At 33.7% G+C, this 19,641-nt stretch overlaps 1 protein-coding gene across 1 annotated transcript; it reads right to left on the reverse strand.

The window, feature by feature from the left end:
* Positions 1-3,878: 3,878 nt before the first annotated feature.
* LOC105772919 (probable ubiquitin-conjugating enzyme E2 24) lies at positions 3,879-17,242 on the reverse strand. The gene is made up of 11 exons (XM_012594419.2): positions 16,885-17,242; positions 10,012-10,167; positions 8,498-9,365; positions 8,243-8,341; positions 6,682-8,126; positions 6,308-6,445; positions 5,706-6,140; positions 5,545-5,608; positions 5,277-5,416; positions 4,706-5,017; positions 3,879-4,551 (listed from the first exon to the last, which is right to left on the reverse strand). The coding sequence occupies exons 5-11, from the start codon at positions 8,113-8,115 to the stop codon at positions 4,303-4,305; spliced, it is 2,772 nt and encodes a 923-aa protein (XP_012449873.1). The 5' UTR covers positions 8,116-8,126; positions 8,243-8,341; positions 8,498-9,365; positions 10,012-10,167; positions 16,885-17,242; the 3' UTR covers positions 3,879-4,302.
* Between the last annotated feature and the right edge of the window lie 2,399 nt (positions 17,243-19,641).

Here is a 19,641-nt window from a genome sequence, read left to right on the forward strand (position 1 = left end):
CTTAGCATTGAATGTGATAGTATGGTGCTAAGCAAGGTTGTCCAAGCCATTAAGGAATTGATCAGAATATGTTGGGAGGTGCAACTACTCCACACATATAGAGAGGGAAACTGCCTTGCTGATGCCATGGATGCCATAACATTTGATAAACTGGTTGGCCTTTCTGCCTTCCTTGACCCACCAAAATCTGTTTAGCAAGTTTTCTAAGACGACAAGATGCAACGGATTTTGCCCAGATTAATTACTGTTTGAAAGGAAGTTGACTAGCATTTGAGGTTTTGTCCTCTATATATAAAAACCAAATTCACATAAGTATTTTAATCACAAAGCAACAAAAAGATGTTAAAGTGTAAAATAATAAAATTCCCAATGTCATGAAATAATTGGAACAACATTTGTGACTAAAAAGGGGCAAAAGGATGTTTATTTTCAGATAGGATCTTCTAAATAAATTACATCAAAATGTGTTGGATGCAGATATGTGACACTCATCCAAATCTAAAATTAAGTAACAAAAAGTAAATATAAATGCATAATCTAGAAAAGGTATTGTTCCAACACCACCACCAATTAGGGGTGTGCAAAAAAATACCAAATCAAAAAAAAAGGAATTTTTCGATTTATTCGATTTTCATGTTTGGTTAAATTGATTTATTCGATCAATTTTCGGTTTTTACATTTTAAACCGATTAAAACCATAACCATAAGATTATAAGTTATTTACATACCAAAATTCAAATTTAAACCTTAAACTAAAATAGTCATTAAAACTTAATATTGTTAAAGCACAAACCTAATAATATTCAAAACCCAAATTGATTTTTATGATATTACTTTTATTTTTTATCATTTAATATATGTAGATAAAGCTAATGGTAGCAAAAGTAAAGATATGTTGGTTACGTAAAATAAATAAATATTTTTGAGTTTATTAAAATGGTTTGATTTGAATATTAATAATAAATTTGAAATAAAAATAAAATTAAAGTGATACTATATAGTAAATTGAATAAAGAAGACAATTGCATGAAAAAATTAAAAGAAATAAAAGTATAAATGCCTCAATTAAAATTTTTTTCCAACTCAAAATTAATATAAAAAACCAAAAAATCTTACAGAAAATTTTTAGTTCGATTTATTTCGTTTTACTCCTTAAGCCGATTCGATTTATTCAATTTAAGTGATTAATTCTGAACACCCCTAACCCACATCCATCGCCAGAATAGGGTTTCGGAACATTACCGAAGCTTATCGATCAAACAGACATAAATTACAAACATTTTTTATCATATTATATTTAGATCAAAAACCAATTAAACCCATACATACTGTCCCTTATTCGAGCCCTTGAGGCCTAATATACGCGTTAGAAACAAATCGGGACTAATTCAAAAACTCAGAGAATTTTTTGAAACATATTAAAAATTTTCAAAGTTGCAGGGTTCAAACGGCCATGTGACTCACACAGCCAGGAGACACACACGTGTCTTAAACTGTGTGGGCATTCGAAATAGGGACACATGGCCGTATCCTAGCCCGTGTCTATACTCGTGTAACTCTTTGACTTGGGTCACACGACCAAGCCACAGGTCCGTGTGCCAGGCTGTGTACCCTTTTAAAATGGCCTCGCACGCCCATATGCTAGCCATGTGTCTGGCCGTGTGGACTCAAAATGTACCTTAAACAACAAGTTTACCATTCCCTGCAAACTTGGACAATAAGCAACTTAAAAATAATTCGTTTAACCCAATTCAAAACACAATCAAACACATCCAAATAATATCAAACAAACATTCTAGGTGCCTAATCAATGTACCCTCATAGGTACCACAATTATATCATCATTTCATATCATTAAAACATCATTCAAATCATCATTTTAAATCATGCCTAATTCAATTTATTTTGCCTAATTCATGAACACTTAAACATTAACTTAATTTCATATGTTTATATATATACCAAACTAACATTATATTTGTATCATTTACAAACAATTCACAAAATAACTATTATTTAGACACCCTAGGTACATGCCGACACATTTCAAAAGGATAAATGTTACCACGTTTGAGTTCGGGATCGTTGTTAGATGCTGAATCGACGATCAAAATTAAGTACCTAGCCTGTGCACGGAAAACAAAACCGTACGCTGAGTAAAACTCAGTGATATTTCTATAATCCGAATATTTAAAGACAAGATAATATAAGATGCACATTTTAATTATAAGCACAATTGAATATTAAAAACCACATTTATTCATACAATGACATTAGTCATTCAATATTCAATTCATAAATACATCATTCATACCATATTCAGTTCTCATCATTTGCTATATAATAGCTTTTCACAATATGATACACATATCATTTAAACAATAATATTGTTCATTCCATATCCAATTCATGAATACACAATTCACATGTCTCAATCCATATTTCAATTCACTGTTCCATTTTCATTTCACATACAATATCATCTAATATCAATCATAGTGCCATTTCAGTTAATTACCCCTATTAACACGACTCGTACTCGGACGGATACATGATCCAACTAAACACACCAGTTTGGCACCCAGTGCCTTATCGGATAATTCGAAGTAGTAAATTGACACCCAGTGTTTCATCAGTTAAACCGAAATAAATTGGCACCCAGTGCCTAATCGAATAAATCCGAAGTAATAAATTGACACTCAGTGTCTCATCGATTCGAAGTCGAAGAAATCTCTGAACTCTTCCAATCCTATGGCATGTCATCTTTATCCGACTCAGCCCGATAGAGTTAATAAGGTTCCAATTCACTTTTCAAATACAACCAATATTCATTTCAATTCAAATAATCAATATATTCAATATATATATACCAATTCAATCCATTCAATCAACTTAAATTCAGTTCAATGACAAAGTGTCAAATACTCACCTCTACACTTACCATATGCATTAAATAAAAAATACAACAATTAATAACTAAGTTCAGATTATAGAAATACAAACCATAAATTTCGAGCTATTCCTCGTCGACTTTATCTTTCCCCTTTTTAGTCGAGGATTTCAGTACGACGTTAGCTACAAAATTAAAACAATTAAAATTCATCAATACAACACAATTTAATTTCATATTGAAAAATTCAATTTTTACTCAATATTTTGTAAATTTCAATTTAGTCCCTAAACCGAGACTAATTTTATTTCTTCACAATTAATCTTATATTTTCATACAAATTCCACTTTAAACTAAATTTAACTCACTGTTTTCACTTAAATACCTAAATTTTGAATTTTTACAATTTAGTCCCTATTACTCAAAATTTACAATTTATTCTACAATTCAATCCTTTTTCATTTCTAACTTAAAAATCTACCAAATTAATCCCTAATATTGAAATTATTCAACATTAACAACACTTAAAAACTCAATAATTTCTAAAATTTCGGCATAGGTCGAGTAGTATTTAACAACGAGATTCCAAACATATAAAAATTACAAGAAAAAGAGACTAAATTAACTAACCAATTGAACTTGGAAACTTTGAACCCTAGCCTCGTCTTTCTTCTTTCTTCCTTTCCCTTTTTTCTTTTCTTTCCTTTCTGTTTCGTTTTAGCTTCTTTCTTTCTCTTTTTCTTATTTTGTTTTATTATAATTTTATAATATATATATATATACTTAATTCTTAAGGTTTATATTATAATATACATATTTTAACTTAAATTTTATAATAATATTACACCTTATACTGCCTCATTTAAAGGACAATACATAATTACTTCTTTAGTCCTCTTTAATTTTTTCTTTAATCTACAATTCAACTTTCACTCTTTATGCAATTTAGTCATTATACCTAATTACTCTTAATTCATGCAAATTCACCTAGCAAAACTTAATTAACTACACAACTAACTTCGTAAACATTTTTAAAAAATATTTACGAGTCCGATTTATGAAAAACGAAATCCCGTAAATATATTTTCTGACACCTGCGACTATCGGGTCATTACAAATTCGATTTTTGTTATAAAAAAACCGAACCAAGTGAATGCACACCCCTTCCACCAACTAGAAACTCTGCAAACAATAGTTTCCTACAGTCACAGCACAAGCCTGTAAAGCATAGCTTCCGACAGTTATAAACAAGAAAACATTGCCATCTTTCAGCAAAGCACACCCCAATATGATACATAACTTCCCTTTTAAAGGGATCTCCGTTCAGTTCTGGTGAGGAATATTATACAAAGCTATTCACATTCTAGCAATTCCGGGTATCGTTTTCACATACTAGTGCCTCGGCAGTGCTTTCACTTCTCCACCCCACGGAATTCACTGTAATTGGTTCCCTGATCAGAAAATGCATCCACAAGCTTTGGGAAAAGCTTGGCTAGCATGATTTTGAACCCAGTAGAACTTTCTTTAAGATTTACATTGTGCCCATTTTTGCCACATTCAAGAGCAAATCCTACAGGCGCTCCTTCCATGTATGCATTGCAAGCGGAGAGAATAGTTTTGGCACGTCTACTAAAGTGCTCCTTGACAAGTGCCTCAAAATGCTGCACCAGTAGAGCAACAGGCATTCAATCAAGATATGGCATCAGTATTCCATGTAACATTTAGGTGGTAATCAAAGCTGATTATCATTAACTCCATCAATTCAACAAATGCAAATGATGGAGCTGGGAAATTGTTTAAAATGTGGAATTTTACCTTGGGTGGATGCCGGAGTATATAAAGCATAGACTGGCAGGTTACGAGGAAAGCATTTTCGTTGTAGCTCACCGAGTTTGTTTCCCCCTCGGCTCTTCCTAACTGTTTATCATATCCGGCCTCATTGAAGTATGGCTTCTCATTAAGCACAAGAGCCTGGAGTGACAGAAGAACTTGAAGAACTGTGGATTTTCCCGAATTCCATACTTCAGTTTCTGAACCTGCCCACGTATTTAGAAGGCTTAAACAAACCTTCCCTGATTCATATAAGTTGGGATTTAGGCGGAGGCCTCCTGAACGGTAGTGCACCAACTGCAAAATTTTGACAAACATAAAAACCACGATGTTCCATTTACATATATTAACATTTTCATAGTTGACATAAACACCCGTATTTTTTCAGGTATCAGTTTCTGCAGACCATGAATTCAATATTCTTAACTTTCTGGCATCTGAAGAGATATGAATCAAAAAGGGTAGTATTTTCTTGGCATTATAAACACATTCAAAAAGCAGCAACTACTAGCCAATTGATTCTTTAAATAGTAACCAAGCTGGAAGTAGAACTTACTGGTGGTTCATATGGGTAGTCAGAAGGAAGAGAAATGTCAAAAAAGAACAACCCGTCATGGTAGGGTGTGCCAGGACCACCAACAAGGGCTGCTCGTAGTAAATTGATCCTTTCCTCGCATACACGGACATAGATGGTTTCTGCGCAGGCCAAACATAGTCTCATGAGAAAATAGCAACTGGCTTCAAAATTTAAGCAATGGTAACCAACAAAATGAAGGCAGAGTTAACACTTTAAATCATTATGAAGAGTAAGATAAAGTGCTAACCAGGAAGGTTTTTCTCTAGAATACTCCATTCTTGCTGAACCTTCTTCAACCAACTTCTTTTCACCTAGATATAGGCACAATGATAAAAACTAAAATGATTATCTGGATTGTTGGAGCAACTCAAATGGTACGTTTAGGAGTCATTTAATCATATTTCGAACCTGAGACACAGCCAACACCTTACTTTCACCGAGAAAGTGATGATCTGAACAATCACTAACCATATCAAACTGCCTGAATTGATCTGAAGTTTCAACTGGTTTAGGCATCATACTAACTTTGTTTTCTTCAATCTCTTCAACTTCCTGTCTTATGTTTGTCATTTCAAATATCTGCAACTCACTCATATCTTGTTCAGCACAGTGATGGCAAGTTTCAGCCACCTCTTTCTCAAGGAGAATGTCATATTCTTTTGCATTCCGAGAAATACAACCAGATGGGTCTTGGCTTATCAGTGAATTGGGACCAAGAGATCCAAGAATGCTAGAAGCAATGCTTGTAAAATATCCAATAGCAGCTTGAGGACAGAAGAAAGAAGTAGGTACCAATGAGAATTTCTCACCACTTTCAATAGCACTGTTGAAATTCAACAACTCCTGCGAATCAAATCAAAGTGTTTACTTAGTTTAGTAAGGGACATAGTACAAGATTTTTCATGTATTTGGGTGTACATCCACAAACAATAAATGTTAACATACAGATTGACAGAAAACTTGAGCTCAAAAAATGCAAATGAAAATGAGGGAGAGAAAGTTGGATTTACCTTTCCTTTGTGGCTATCAGACTGCTTCTCATCCACAAACATCTCTTGATTATAAGCCTCAGTATTTTCTTCAAAGAGAACAGGAGTTGTTGCTGAATCTTCATATTTATCAATACGGTAAATTTCATATGGTGCAACCTGTGACAAAGTTTATCGGCAAATTCAAAGGATGATAGATCAGCGACTGCTAATCGATGAGCTAAAACTAGAATACAGTCAACATAAATGAGTTTCAAGTCCATGGATTCAGATGAAAGATTTAATACTAAATTCAAACTTCAGCATCTGAATCCTGAAACTAGGAATATCATCTTAATTTTAAATATGTATGCATATAATTTAAATAATGGAAAAAGGATGAATAAGATTCAAACCTTTGTTGTAATACCAGAAGCCCACTTCACCTCCACATCACCTTCATTAAACCCAGTTACAATGCCGATACAGGATAGACAATATGTACTGGGATCCTTGTAATGATCCAGATTCAAGTTTCTGCCTTTCGAAACAGCTTCTGTGCCAAAACCATTTTCAGGGATTTTGATACATTTATCAGCTTGATCACCATACTGGTTCTGAACCACCTTCTTGAACACGATATCCCCAAAACAGTAAGAGTAGTCTGGGTGCTCAACAAGTTCATAAGCACTAGCAGTTTCCTCCACCTGCTTCCCATCAAAACCATTTATTTGATTCACAGCTATAGTTCTCCACTGTACCTTAACTGTGCGTTCGTTTGCATCCATACCACACACCACACCCCATCTTTGACTATTGCCTATGGTTCCCTTTTCCAGGACAAATTGATGAGGCCAAAATTCGTGCGTATTCGTGATGCCGACAGGAAGTAAAGTCTGTGAATCTAATCCTAAACCACAAGTACCATCTTGCCACACAACATTAACCATGGTCCTTGTCTTAATGATGGTAAAGATCTCTTCCAATCTTGAATCTGGGTTTCCACTTTTAAATCCTTTATCTTGTTTCCACGAATCCCTAGTTATATGCTGAGTTGATGCGTGGAGAACCTCTTCAGTAGTCCCCCTGAAGTCAGCCGAGAAAAGCATACACCAGTCACCAAGCTGCCAATTTGCATGGGAAAAACATGACAACAAAGTCAAGTCTTTTGCCTTTTGCAAACAAGGAGGAGAGGCACTCGATTCATGATCAACGTGAGCACAGGAAATCCAATCAACATAGACAAAACCCGCATCCACACCTGAAATGGTTCCTTCATCCTGATTTCCCCTCCAGGTACCACATAACCATCTAGTTGACCTAGAAACATTTGAAGGCACAACCCTTACTCTTTGTCCTGGATAATATCGATATTGTGGGTCATCAATTAAGTTGGGAGAAACAGGCACAAGCTTCTCATGATCCACAGCAGTGACCTCACACTTAGATCCATCATCAAAGATGATAGAGACACAATCAACCAGCTTAACCACCCGTCCTATCCAATTTGCATTAACCACAATATCTCCAACTGAAATGGAATGGAGCTTCGAAAGTTGTTTTGAATTTATATTTTTTACAATTTTCCCATGAACATTCTCAAGATTCACAACCATGTTTATTTTGGTTACTCTGCCCATCTGCCCACATGGATCTGTTATAGAGCGGACAATGTCCCCATGAAGAAATCCCCTCTCAAATGAGAGGAACTCATCTATTTTACCAATACTTTCCTCCAGACTCGACAGAATGGTACAAGCCTGACCGCCATACAGAAAGTCAACTTCTTCGTGTTCACTACTGCCACTTTCACTAAAACTTTCCCAGTCCGAATCAGTGAGAAAATCCATTGCTTCAGCACCTATGACAAAATATATTTTAAATTTAGTGGAACATAAATAACATATGAAGAGAGTTATAATTTAGCAGAAGAGAGAGAAAAAGATGCAGTTAAGCACTTTCAGGCAAGATTCTGACCTCAGTAATAAAAAATATAATGTCTGATTTAACTTTTGCTTTCAAAGTTTTGCTATCTTGAAGAGCAGGATCTTTAGTAGAACAAGATAGCACATGCACCTGCAGCATGCATGGAAGTTTCAGTTTAAAACAGATATGCAATGTGAAACAAATCATTAAGTATTTCACCTAATTACAGCAACTGAACTGTTAGTTGATTTTTTTGTACTAATACTGTAACGAAATAGAAAAAGAAAAAAGATTAAAGATATATACCAGTAACTCCACTCCTGTCTGAGAAAATAGAAGCTTCCAAGATATGCTGGTCCCACTTAATCTTAAGCTCTCAAATCATAATAGATATTGTGATAAAGTTGGTAAGTCAATAGTCAATCCTGAAGGAGGATACAGCCAAGGATTTTTATTTTTTTATTTTTGATAAGGCAATACAGCCAAGGATATAACTAAAATTTTCAGTTGCGAATTGCAGGGTATTTATCTTCCAGTTGATCCAACTGTTTGAAAGAGATAGTGAGTAAAATATCCTGAAGAGGATATTTTGACTCTAATGCCAAAGGAGATTTGCCCGAAAGGGACGAAGGAGCCAACGAAGGACTCTAATGCCAAAGGAGATTTGCCGAAATGGACAAAGTTTATACTGGAAGAAACTTCCAAAGAAGATTCCTCACAGAGGTACTAGGAGTTAAACTTGGTAGGTGCCTTATTTGAAGCCGAGAGTTGATTTACTAGTATGAAAGAAGATCCCTCCAGAAAGAGCTGCAAATGATGATAATAAACACTGTTCTAGTAAATTCACCTGACTGACGTGAACTGTAGAAATTTTTGCCAAAGAAGATTTGCCACCGAAGCTTAAACTTCATGAATCTGAAAGACTTGTTTGTTTCTAACAAAATCTATGATGCTATGCACCAGATTATAAAGCTGAAGTTTCTGTTTCTTTTTTCCCTACAACACAACAGGATCTGTCTCATAAAGAGTTGGACTAAAGTGGATGAACAGATCAGCCTCGTTCAACCAAGACAACCGTCTGTGGAAAGTTGCCTATCAAGAAATTTATCTGAAAGATGGCTTTTCCTTGTCGAAACTCACAACTCCTCTAAGCCATTTAAGATTTCCATGAAACCTTCACGATAACAACAATAACCACTCCTAAGATTCTTCGATATAAAGGAATTATAAAAGAAGCATCATTCAGTTCCAATAATCACATATTTATCTTTTCATGAAAGAACAAAGGTTCTTGTCTTAATACAAGACACACAAGAGATTAATAACAACATACAAAGGTGGACTGAAGAGACAATTAAATCTTATTACAGTTTACATAAAAAGGAATAGCAATTATACCTACGTATAATATTCATCACTGAGATGGACTAATTCATTAAAAGAAATATAATTTCGGACATGATTACGGCCTAATTAAAATCTTCGAAAAACTTTAGAAAGTATTCAACATACGCTATCCTTCAATTACATTACTCAATAAAAATCCCATTTATTTTCCAAGTTCGCTAATTTAACGAAGTTTTCTTTGCATACAAATTTAAAATCCAAAATTCAAATAAAAACATATATATTTTAGTTTACTTACATGTCAAATAAAATATAAACCTAAACAAGAAGCTCGAATTCCAAAAAGAAAATTCCAGTTCTAAGAGATATACAAGCTTTCTATAAAAGACAAAAATCCAAGAAACAAACAGATTGAAAGAGTTACCATTACGAAGGAAAGAAAATAAAATAATAATAAAATTAGAAAAACTTACCGTTTGCCGCTTCTAAATACGAGTAGAGCCATGAACCCGAATGAAAGAAACGCGACAAATCATACACCGATACAGCCACTCAACTCAAACTCAGAAAACGACTTCTAATTTTCTTTTTCTCTCTCGACTGTCTTTCCTCGCCGTATCTTTCTCTTTCTAACAGGTCCAAACAATATAAACAGATATGTAAAATTAAAAAAAAAAAAAGAGACTAAGAAATTCAGAGAGGTTCGTCTTCTCTCTGAATACCAACAAGCAGGACGCCATTAAGGAAGCTGGACAACATATTGGAATACAGTAACAAACAGTAACAGTCCCTTCTCTTTCCCTCTCAAAAACGCGTTTAGGGTTTTCGTTGGAAAGAGCTATGGAAGGTTGAAGGAAAAAGTTTTAATGGTGCTTTGCTTTGCCCATTCATTCCACAATCGAAGGAGAAAACATTTTGGTTTATTATTTATGGAAATTAATACAGAAAAAAAGAAAAGAAAAGAGAATATACAGTGGAATCTGGATTATGCCGTACTTTCGCACAACCAAATCTTAGTTATAATATAAAATGACAATGCTGCCCCTTGTGTTTCTCATTTCACAACCAACCCCTTGTAACCCATTAATTATTTCCTAGTGCTTACGTGGTGGCAGCTGGCAAGTGGCAACACGAAAAACCTGCCAGTCTCTCTCTCCCATTTTCTTCCTAATTACATAGTATATTGGAAGTAACCTTAAAATATCATTGTTATTATTTTAGTTATTTTAAAATATTACTATTGTTAAAAAACTTGATTAAAATAATTATAGAAAAGAAAAAAATTCTTTTTATTCCCTTTAAAAATTTTCAAGTTAATCTAATAACTCATTAAAATATGCTAAATCTAGTTTTTAATATACTTTCGTCACCATCTTCCACTACTATCACCTCAATTTTCTCCTCCGATCTAGACACTGATGTAAATTTCTTAATTCCTATGTTTTCCCATTTATTTATTTCCCAACTAAATAGTTTAGTTGTACCATTTTTTTTCAAATGCACCATGATTTATAAAAAGATGATTAAGGTTTTCTTTTTTAAATACAAAGCCTTTTGTTAACCCAAACATTGAAACCCCACAATAGTTGCATTCCAATTAAATCAAACCAAAAAGTTAAAAAAAGTAATAATATGCACAATTTTTTGTTAACTCGAACACTAAAACCATGACGAATTTTTTTTGTTCGAGTGAAAGACAATGGAGCGGAGACAGCGACAATGTCATAGAGGGCAGAGCTATAGTAAATAGATGTATTTTTCTTTGCCTAAACATAAAAATTTAAAACTTTGCGGGTATAGCAATGGTGTTAACTGGAATTTTGTAAATTTTAAAATGATTAAAAGAACAGTTTTCTTTTTTTTCTCTAGGTCCAATCAACAATCCATTAAGGGTTTAATGGTTGAGTACCATTTTAGTCAATTTTTCTAACAGTAGTGATAAAAAAATTTTAAAGTGGTCAAAATAGAAATGACGTTATTTTAGAGTGATTTCAAGTGTAGTTTACCCTAGTTTTTAAATTGAAAATTTCTATTTTATTTTACAAAAAATATTATTAAATTATTTAAAAATCATAAATTAGTCTATTTTATTATAGATTTTATACTTTATTATATTAAATATGTTATTCTTTTAAGTATTAAATCTTTTAAAAAATCCCTGCTATCTAGCATGTTCTATCTGCTCTCATCATAGCACGTTTTTTTCTAGTTTTTTCATTTGGGGTTCTTTTAGGGTTTTTCCTTGAAAGTTTCGCTTGATCTAGGTTTGTGGCTTAGATCATGTTTTGTTAATAAAAACTTATCTGGGTTTTTTTTTCATTTTTATTGTTGGGGGTGTTTTTTTAGAGTTCTATTGATTGTTTGACGCAACTGTAATGGAGGACCGAATGGCTAGGTTATGTATTTCTGATGGAAAGGAAGAGGAAGTCATGCAATTTGGGGGGTTGTCAGGGGGAACAAATAGGTTGTACGATTGTTGCTTGGTTGGAACTTTTCTTACGGCAAGCGTGGTTCAGTTTCAAGCCATGCGTAATATGCTTGCGAATTTGTGGCATCCTATAGCGGGTATTGAAATTTCAAATTTAGGGGCCAAGCGATTTTTATTTCATTTTTTTCATAGGGTTGATATTGAAAGAGTGATTAAAAGGGCTCTTTGGACCTTTAATAATCATTTGTTGATTTTTCATAGGATGCAAGATATGGAGGACCCGATGATAGTTCCATTATTCTATGTGCTTTTTTAGGTTCAAGTACGTGATTTGCCTTCAGGGTTTTATTTTAAGGCAGTGGCTAAACAGTTGGGTGACTTTATTGGAGAACTTGTCGAATATGATTGTAATCAATTAAAAGGGGGAACCCAGGTTTTTATACACATGAGAGTTATTATTGATGTCTGTTCCCCTTTATGAAGAAGGAAGAAGTTTTAGGTTTCCCTAATTGTTTCTCTTATGCTTGTTTTATGTATGAAAAGCTTACTCTATTTTGTTTCCTATGTGGCTATTTGGGACACAGTGATAGTTTTTGTTCGATCAGATCACGTATGGATGTTGAGGGATTGAAGTTAAAGTGGGATATATCTTTAAGGGTTTAGCCACCAAGTAGGGCAATTGTGGGGGAGAGTATATGTCTTAGAAATAGCCAAGTTCAAGCTTTTGATTTGGAAATGTTCAACAATATGAATAGAGTTCTGAGGGTGAATTTGGATGGTAAAAAAAAGGTGGTTTTTAGGAGCGAATGGGATTCAAAGGAGGGTCGGGCACAAGATCTGATGATTCATGATCTAGAGGAAATCTCAGTTGGAGCAATAGATGGAAAGAAAAGGCAAAAGAAGAATGTTTTCTTTGAAAAAGTTTCTGAGATTTCAGATTCTAAGAAGAAAGAGAGTGAGGGTTATCTAGCTTACCAAAAAACTTTATCGATGACCACTAAGGGGCAGGTCGACCGATAGCAATAAAAATAACGTGTTGGAATGTTCGTGGGTTGGGGAGCCCACGAGCAATAAGGAGGCTACAATAGGATTTAAAGCTTCACAATCCCCATGTTCTCTTCTTTATGGAGAAAAATTTAGACTCAATAATAATGGAAAAGGTGTGTCGGAGGGGTGGCTTTCTGAATGGCATTGACGTAGCAATAGAAGGTACGATGGGGGGTTTAAGTTTAGGGTAGAAATCTGATATTAATGTTTCTTTGAGAAGTTATTCTAGCAATTATGTGGATATGGTTTTGAAAGGACCTGAAGATGAAGTACATTGGAGATTGACCGATTTTTATGGTTTGCCAGATTTGAGATATCGTGATGATTCTTGATGCCTTCTTCGCTATTTGGGGCATGATCAAAGCTTGCTATGGTTGGTTTGTGGGGATTTCAATGAGATCCTCTATTCTTTTGAGAAGAAAGGGGGGCTAGAAGAGATGATAGGAGGATGGACAATTTTCAAAAGGTTCTTTGGGATTATTATTTAGCGGATTTGGGTTTTGATGGGCCATGGTTTACTTGGGAGAGGGGAAATTTTGAGCATAATAATATTAGGGAAAGGTTGGATAGAGGCGTACAACTTCGGCATGGTGGGAAAAATCCCAAATTTTATTGTGCGACATTTGCCTCATTCCTTTTTTGAGCATTGTCTAATGTTGATTCAAACAGATAAGGGTAAGAGGCATTCTAAATGTTTTGGTTGTCGCTTTGAGGCTTCCTAGATGCTTGAAAAGTCATGTGAGGTTGAGGTTAGCAGGCTTTGGAAAGGTAGTAGTAGTATGGTGCCTCAATGCCTCGAGAGGATGGGTTTTGGTTTCAAGAGGTAGACGACTAGGCTTCGGAGTAAGAAGGGGGATAGGAGGGGATATTTAACTAAAAGAATAGAGGAGCTTACTGTGGGGAATGGAGATGATGATAACATTCTGGAATTGCTAAACAGTAGAATTGATCTAAATCTAGAGTTGAAAAATGAAGAGTTGTATTGGGAGCAAAGGGCATGTGTTAATTGGCTTTAAAAAGGTGACCAAAATACAAGCTTTTCCACTGTTATACGGCTCAAAAAAATGTAAGAATAAGGTGAAAAGTTTTGATAGGGGCGATGGGCAATTCATGAGTGATGAAGGAGTGGTAAAAAATATTGCGAAGAATTATTTTATGAATCTATTTACGTCTTAGGGTTCAAGCAATGCTGGCCATATATTGAAAGAGGTGAATAGATGCATAATGGAGGAGATGAATTAATGTCTCATGGCTCGTTATGAGAGGGATGAGATCTTTAATGTTGTTAAGGCAATGGCGCGCGTGAAAGCTTTTGGTCTCGATAGTTTTCCTACGCTATTTTTTAAAACTTATTTGCACATAATGGGATATGATGTGGGAACTTTTTGTCTTGAGGTGCTCAATGGAGGTATGTCTTTTGATGATATTAATTATACTCACATTTTTTTTATTCTGAAAAATTCAAACCCAAATAGTATGAAGTATTTTCACCCTATTAATTTAAGCTCAGTTCTGTAAAAGATTATCTCTAAAATTGTGGTTAACCGTTTTCAAAAGGTGTTTAATTGGTGTATTAATAAAGTGTAAAGCGCTTTTGTCCCTGGTAGATTAATCATAGATAATATTTCACTTGCTTATGAAATTTTAGAAGTTCTTAAGCAGAAAAGATATGGGAAAAGGGTTAGTTCGCACTCAAGTTAGATATGAGCAAAGCATGTGATAGGGTGGAATGGGGTTTTTTGAAATAGAGATGGTTTTGATGTTGGGTTTTGCGGAAGGTTGGGTGGACTTTATTTATAATTGTGTAAGTATTGTTTCCTATTCTCTAATTATAAATGGAGAGGTAGGTGATAAGTTTTCCCCGAGAAGGGGGGCTTCGTCAGGGGGCCCGTTAAGCCCATATTTGTTCCTAATTTACAGTAAGGGGCTTTCTTCCTTGATGTGTATGGCTAGTCGGGATTGTTTGGTAGAGGGTACAAAAATTTGTAGGGTAACCCTAGTGGTTTCTCACCTTTTATTTGCTAATGATTGTATACTCTTCGGAGGGCTAGAGTAAGGGAAGCTATGAATTTGAAAGGGATCCTAAAGGATTATGGGGAGGCTTCGGGTCAGTGTGTGAATTACGATAAATTTTCCATATATTTTAGCTCAAATGTTAGAGAAGAATATAACATGAAATTTTAAGAAGTTTGGGGGTTCTGGTTATTGTTGATTCTGAGAGATATTTGGGCTTACCGAATATGATTGGCCGAAGTAGAAAGAAAGCATTCCAGGGGCTAAAGGATAGCATGATAAGTTGCATAAACAGTTGGTGTGTAAGACCATTGTCCCAAAGAGGAAAAGAAGTGTTTATAGAAAGTGTTCTTCAGGCTATTCCCCTCACTATGTAGGGAGTTAGAGCAAGTTATCTCTCAATATTGGTGGCAGAAATTTGGGGGTAAACGAGGAATCCATTAGTGTGAATGGTCAAAATGTGTACTTCAAAGGATTATGGAGGCATGGGTTTTCACAATCTTAGTCAATTTAATATTGCCCTACTTTCCAAACAGGGATGGCATTTAATTAATTATTAGAGTTCATTATTAACTAGATCGTTGAAGGCAAAGTCTTTTTCGAATACAGATTTTTTTAGAGGTGGTCTTGGAGCTTACCATTCATATACTTGGAAAAACATCTGGTCTACAAAGGGTTTGCTTCTAAAAGGATTGGATTGGCAGGTTGGTACAGAGAATAGTATTAACATCTGGGATGATATTTGGGTCCATGGTTTGCAAACAAATAAAATTTAGATGCTTGAGTCTAATAGCCCTTACAGGACAATTTTTGAATTGATATTACAGCAAGATAGAAGATGGAATGTGGAGCTAATTACTAGTTGTTTTGATTTAGAGGTAGCGATGAGAATTCTGTGTATTCCTCTAGGTTCGTAGGTGCAAGAAGACGCAGTGGTTTAGCGCATGGAATCCTCGGGTGAGTATACTGTTCGAAGTGGGTACAAGGTTTTATAAGATGGTGATGAGCCAAATTCCAATGAAAAGGAGATTTGTTACAAATTTTTTTACAAAAAGATGTAGAACTTAAAATTGCCAGAAAAAGTTAAAATTACAATCTGGCAAATATTCCATAATCTAATCCCTAATATGCATAATCTATACAATAAAAGATTGGCTGGTGGAGAAACATGACCAAAATGTATGCGGGGTGTTGAAAGCCTGGAGCACGGATTCAGCGACTGTCCTTTTGCTGCTGAGCTTTGGAACCTATTGGAGATCAGATGGAAGAGTGAGAGGTGGAACTTATGTTTTTAGGATTGGCTACAGAAACTATTTAATGTTTCAACGAAGAGTACCTATAGACAGATTGTGTGTGCGGTTTGGTTTCTCTAGTCAGCAAGGAACAAGTGGATCTATGACAAAGTGTTCATCTCGGCAAAACAAATGGTAAGTCAAATATTATCCTATTTACTTGAGCTAAATGAGATGGAGGAAAGATTAACTGTTTCAAAAGTGGGGTGTAATGGGTGAAGATCGCCAAAGGCTCATTTCTTGAAAATTAATTTTGATGCAGCTTTTAAGGCTCACATCGCAAAATCATATTCGGGGTTAGTTATTAAAGACGACAGATCTAGAATAATAGGTACAAGGGTCATTTTAAATGAGTATGTACTGTCTGTTTTCGTGGTTGAAGCCCTTACATGCCTTCAGGCTATCAAGTTGGGGGTGGAGATGGGTTTGAGAGAAATGGTTATTGAAGGTGACTCCTTAACTGTGATCAAGAAAGCTAAATCAGGTCCTATGGATAGATCGGAAATATGGACCTTTATTCAAGACATAAAAATTGAGCAGAGAAAGTTTAGGGAGGTCTAGTTTACCTTCGTTCCTTGATCAACAAATGGATCTACTCATGCTCTTTCAAAGGAAGGATGTATAAGGGGCGAAATTCTGAACTTGGACGGCAAGATCTGGTGGTGATAGTGACTCTAGAGGCTCGGGACGATCTTGTGAGATGTGTTGAAAGAGAGGATGAAGTTGATGGATTATAGTTCTGAAATGACTTAATGAGTTTGGTGCGCAAGAAATGGAAAGTTGCAGAAGGAAATGAATGGATTCTACTTTAGGAGTGTGGGATGAATGGAAAATTGATGTTTTCCAAGGGATAATAATGGAGCGCTTCTATCTGCTGGAGTTCCCCAAGGGATTTTCACGTGATTTGTTTAATAGAGGTGGGCTCATTTCTGTGCTGGGGGTATTAATTGTTTTTTTCCTTTATTTTTTCAGGCGGTTTTATGTATTCATTTTCAAACTATTTCTTTATTTTAATAAATATCCTAGCTGGAAGTTATTAAAAAAAATATTAAATCTTTTAATTTGCCGATTAAGTTTTAGTTTAGTTTATATTAATATTATTGTCAGTACAAAAAAGTGGGTTCAAGCACAATGAAACATGTTTATCCTCCTATTTAAGGGTTGGAGAAGAGTTTGGGTATTTAAGCATTGTATAAAAAATCTTTTAATTTATGTTAAGAAACTTCTTTTATTTTAAATAAAATATTTATTTATATTAGATATTTACCTAATACGAAAATAAAAATAATAATATGACTTATTTCATTGAAGTAGAAATATAAATAGTTAAAGGTAATTTTTGTATTTTAACTTTAAATTATTAATGATTTATAAATATTTGAAATTTGTAATTATAGACAATATTAGTTTTTACCTATATGATATATGGTGTAGTTGTATATATCAATTAAAATATATTAAATTTTAGTAATTTTAAAATTTAATTAATAATGTAAAAATGTAACATTTATTTCAAAAATTATTTTATTTTTACAATTTTTTAATTTTTAAATAATTTTTTACATCCGTAAAAATATTGTAAAAATCTATTTTAATATTGTATATTATAAATTTTTAAAATTTAAATAGTGTATAATTTTTTAAAAGTTTGTTATAATAAAAATATATTTAGAAAATTGTGGTTATTTAATTGTTTATGAGAACAAAACTTGAAAGAAAAAAAATATTTATCGTTGTTATAAAATAAATAGACAAAGAGTAAAGAACAAAGAAAATATGGGAAGCAATAGAGAATGCATTTTATTGATCAATGGGGATATTTACAAAACTTCTCCAAAGTCTTTATTTATAGGTATAAGAAGTATAAATGAAGTAGAGATCTACTTCTAATAACTATTAGAATTTAAAGTATATCAAAACTTATCTTGATCTTAATGGACATCCACTTAAAAAGATATTCATAACACTCCCCCTTGGATGTCCATTGGTAGATAATGTGCCTCGTTAAAACCTTACTAAGATAAAAACCCTGTGGGAAAAAAAATTCCTAGTGAAAGAAAATGAGTAGACATATCTATAATATGCATAATATGCGGCCTCATTAAAAACCTTACCAGTAAAATCTAATGGGACAAAACCTCGGTTAAGGGAAAAAGAGTACAACGCGGATTTACTCCCCCTCATTAAAACATCACATACTTTCTCATATTTTACATATTGAATCTCGAATACTAGTCTTTCAAATGACTATTTGAATGCATTTACTAAGCATTTATATTACCAGTCTTTTGAAAGTCATGAGTGAGGGAAAATTTTGGAGAAATATATTTTGATCTCTTCAAGAGTTTCAACAATAATCATAACAAATTTTAATCATGATTCTTCTATAAAAATACAAATAGGTATTTTGGATAATTTTATTATCCTCCTTCAACTACTATTTACCACATATGTTCAAATTATTTCAATTCATATAAATGAACAATTTCCGAGAATTTCAATATGCTTCTACCATCCTAAATCCTTCAAGGATTTTAATATAAACTTTACTATATAGTGGTTCATAATAGTTTGCAACAACAACCATTAGACACAAGTTAAAATCTTTTATGAATTGTCAAAATAATATATCTAAAAGTTATTGCATCCACCACAAAAGAATATTATATCTTTTCATAATCAATACCAGGACTTAGCAAAAAACTTCATATTTTTATTCCGCTTGTGCAAAACTACTTCATTTGCACCCTTATTGGCTTTATACCTTTAGATATTTGTACTACTGGTCCAAAAACTCCACGAATTTAATTGTACTTGAGTTGCATCTTTCTAGTTTGATCAATTTATTCCATATCTATATTTCTCAATAGATTTATTCAAGATCCTCATTTTATTTCATTATTTAAATAATAATATTGTATGCAAGATCATTGTCGACCACTTTTATTATTTAGTTCCACATTTTCTCGAATTGACATAATTTATCGAGATATCTTATTTTCATTATTTTAAAATTCTGTTTCAGGTACCTGAATCTCTTCTGGATTTTTACTTATTAGTTATGTCTTAGGTCTTTATTGGAGCACCCGCCTCAACTATATAACCGTCTAGAAGAATTTTCATCTTTGGAACCGATCAGTCTATTATTTATTGTAATTGATTGTTCGACTGAGACTTTGATTCAAATTAAAATATTAACTTGGTTATTCTCATTAAGTTTGTAAATACATCTAATAGTTAACTTGTAATGAGTTATCCTTGTTGAACTTCTGGTTCAAATTACTCTCCCCCTAACTCATTACAAGTTATTATTTCTCTCCCTA

The sequence above is a fragment of the Gossypium raimondii genome, chromosome 6 (genome assembly GCF_025698545.1).
Source record: "Gossypium raimondii isolate GPD5lz chromosome 6, ASM2569854v1, whole genome shotgun sequence".
Classification (NCBI taxonomy): Eukaryota; Viridiplantae; Streptophyta; class Magnoliopsida; order Malvales; family Malvaceae; genus Gossypium; species Gossypium raimondii.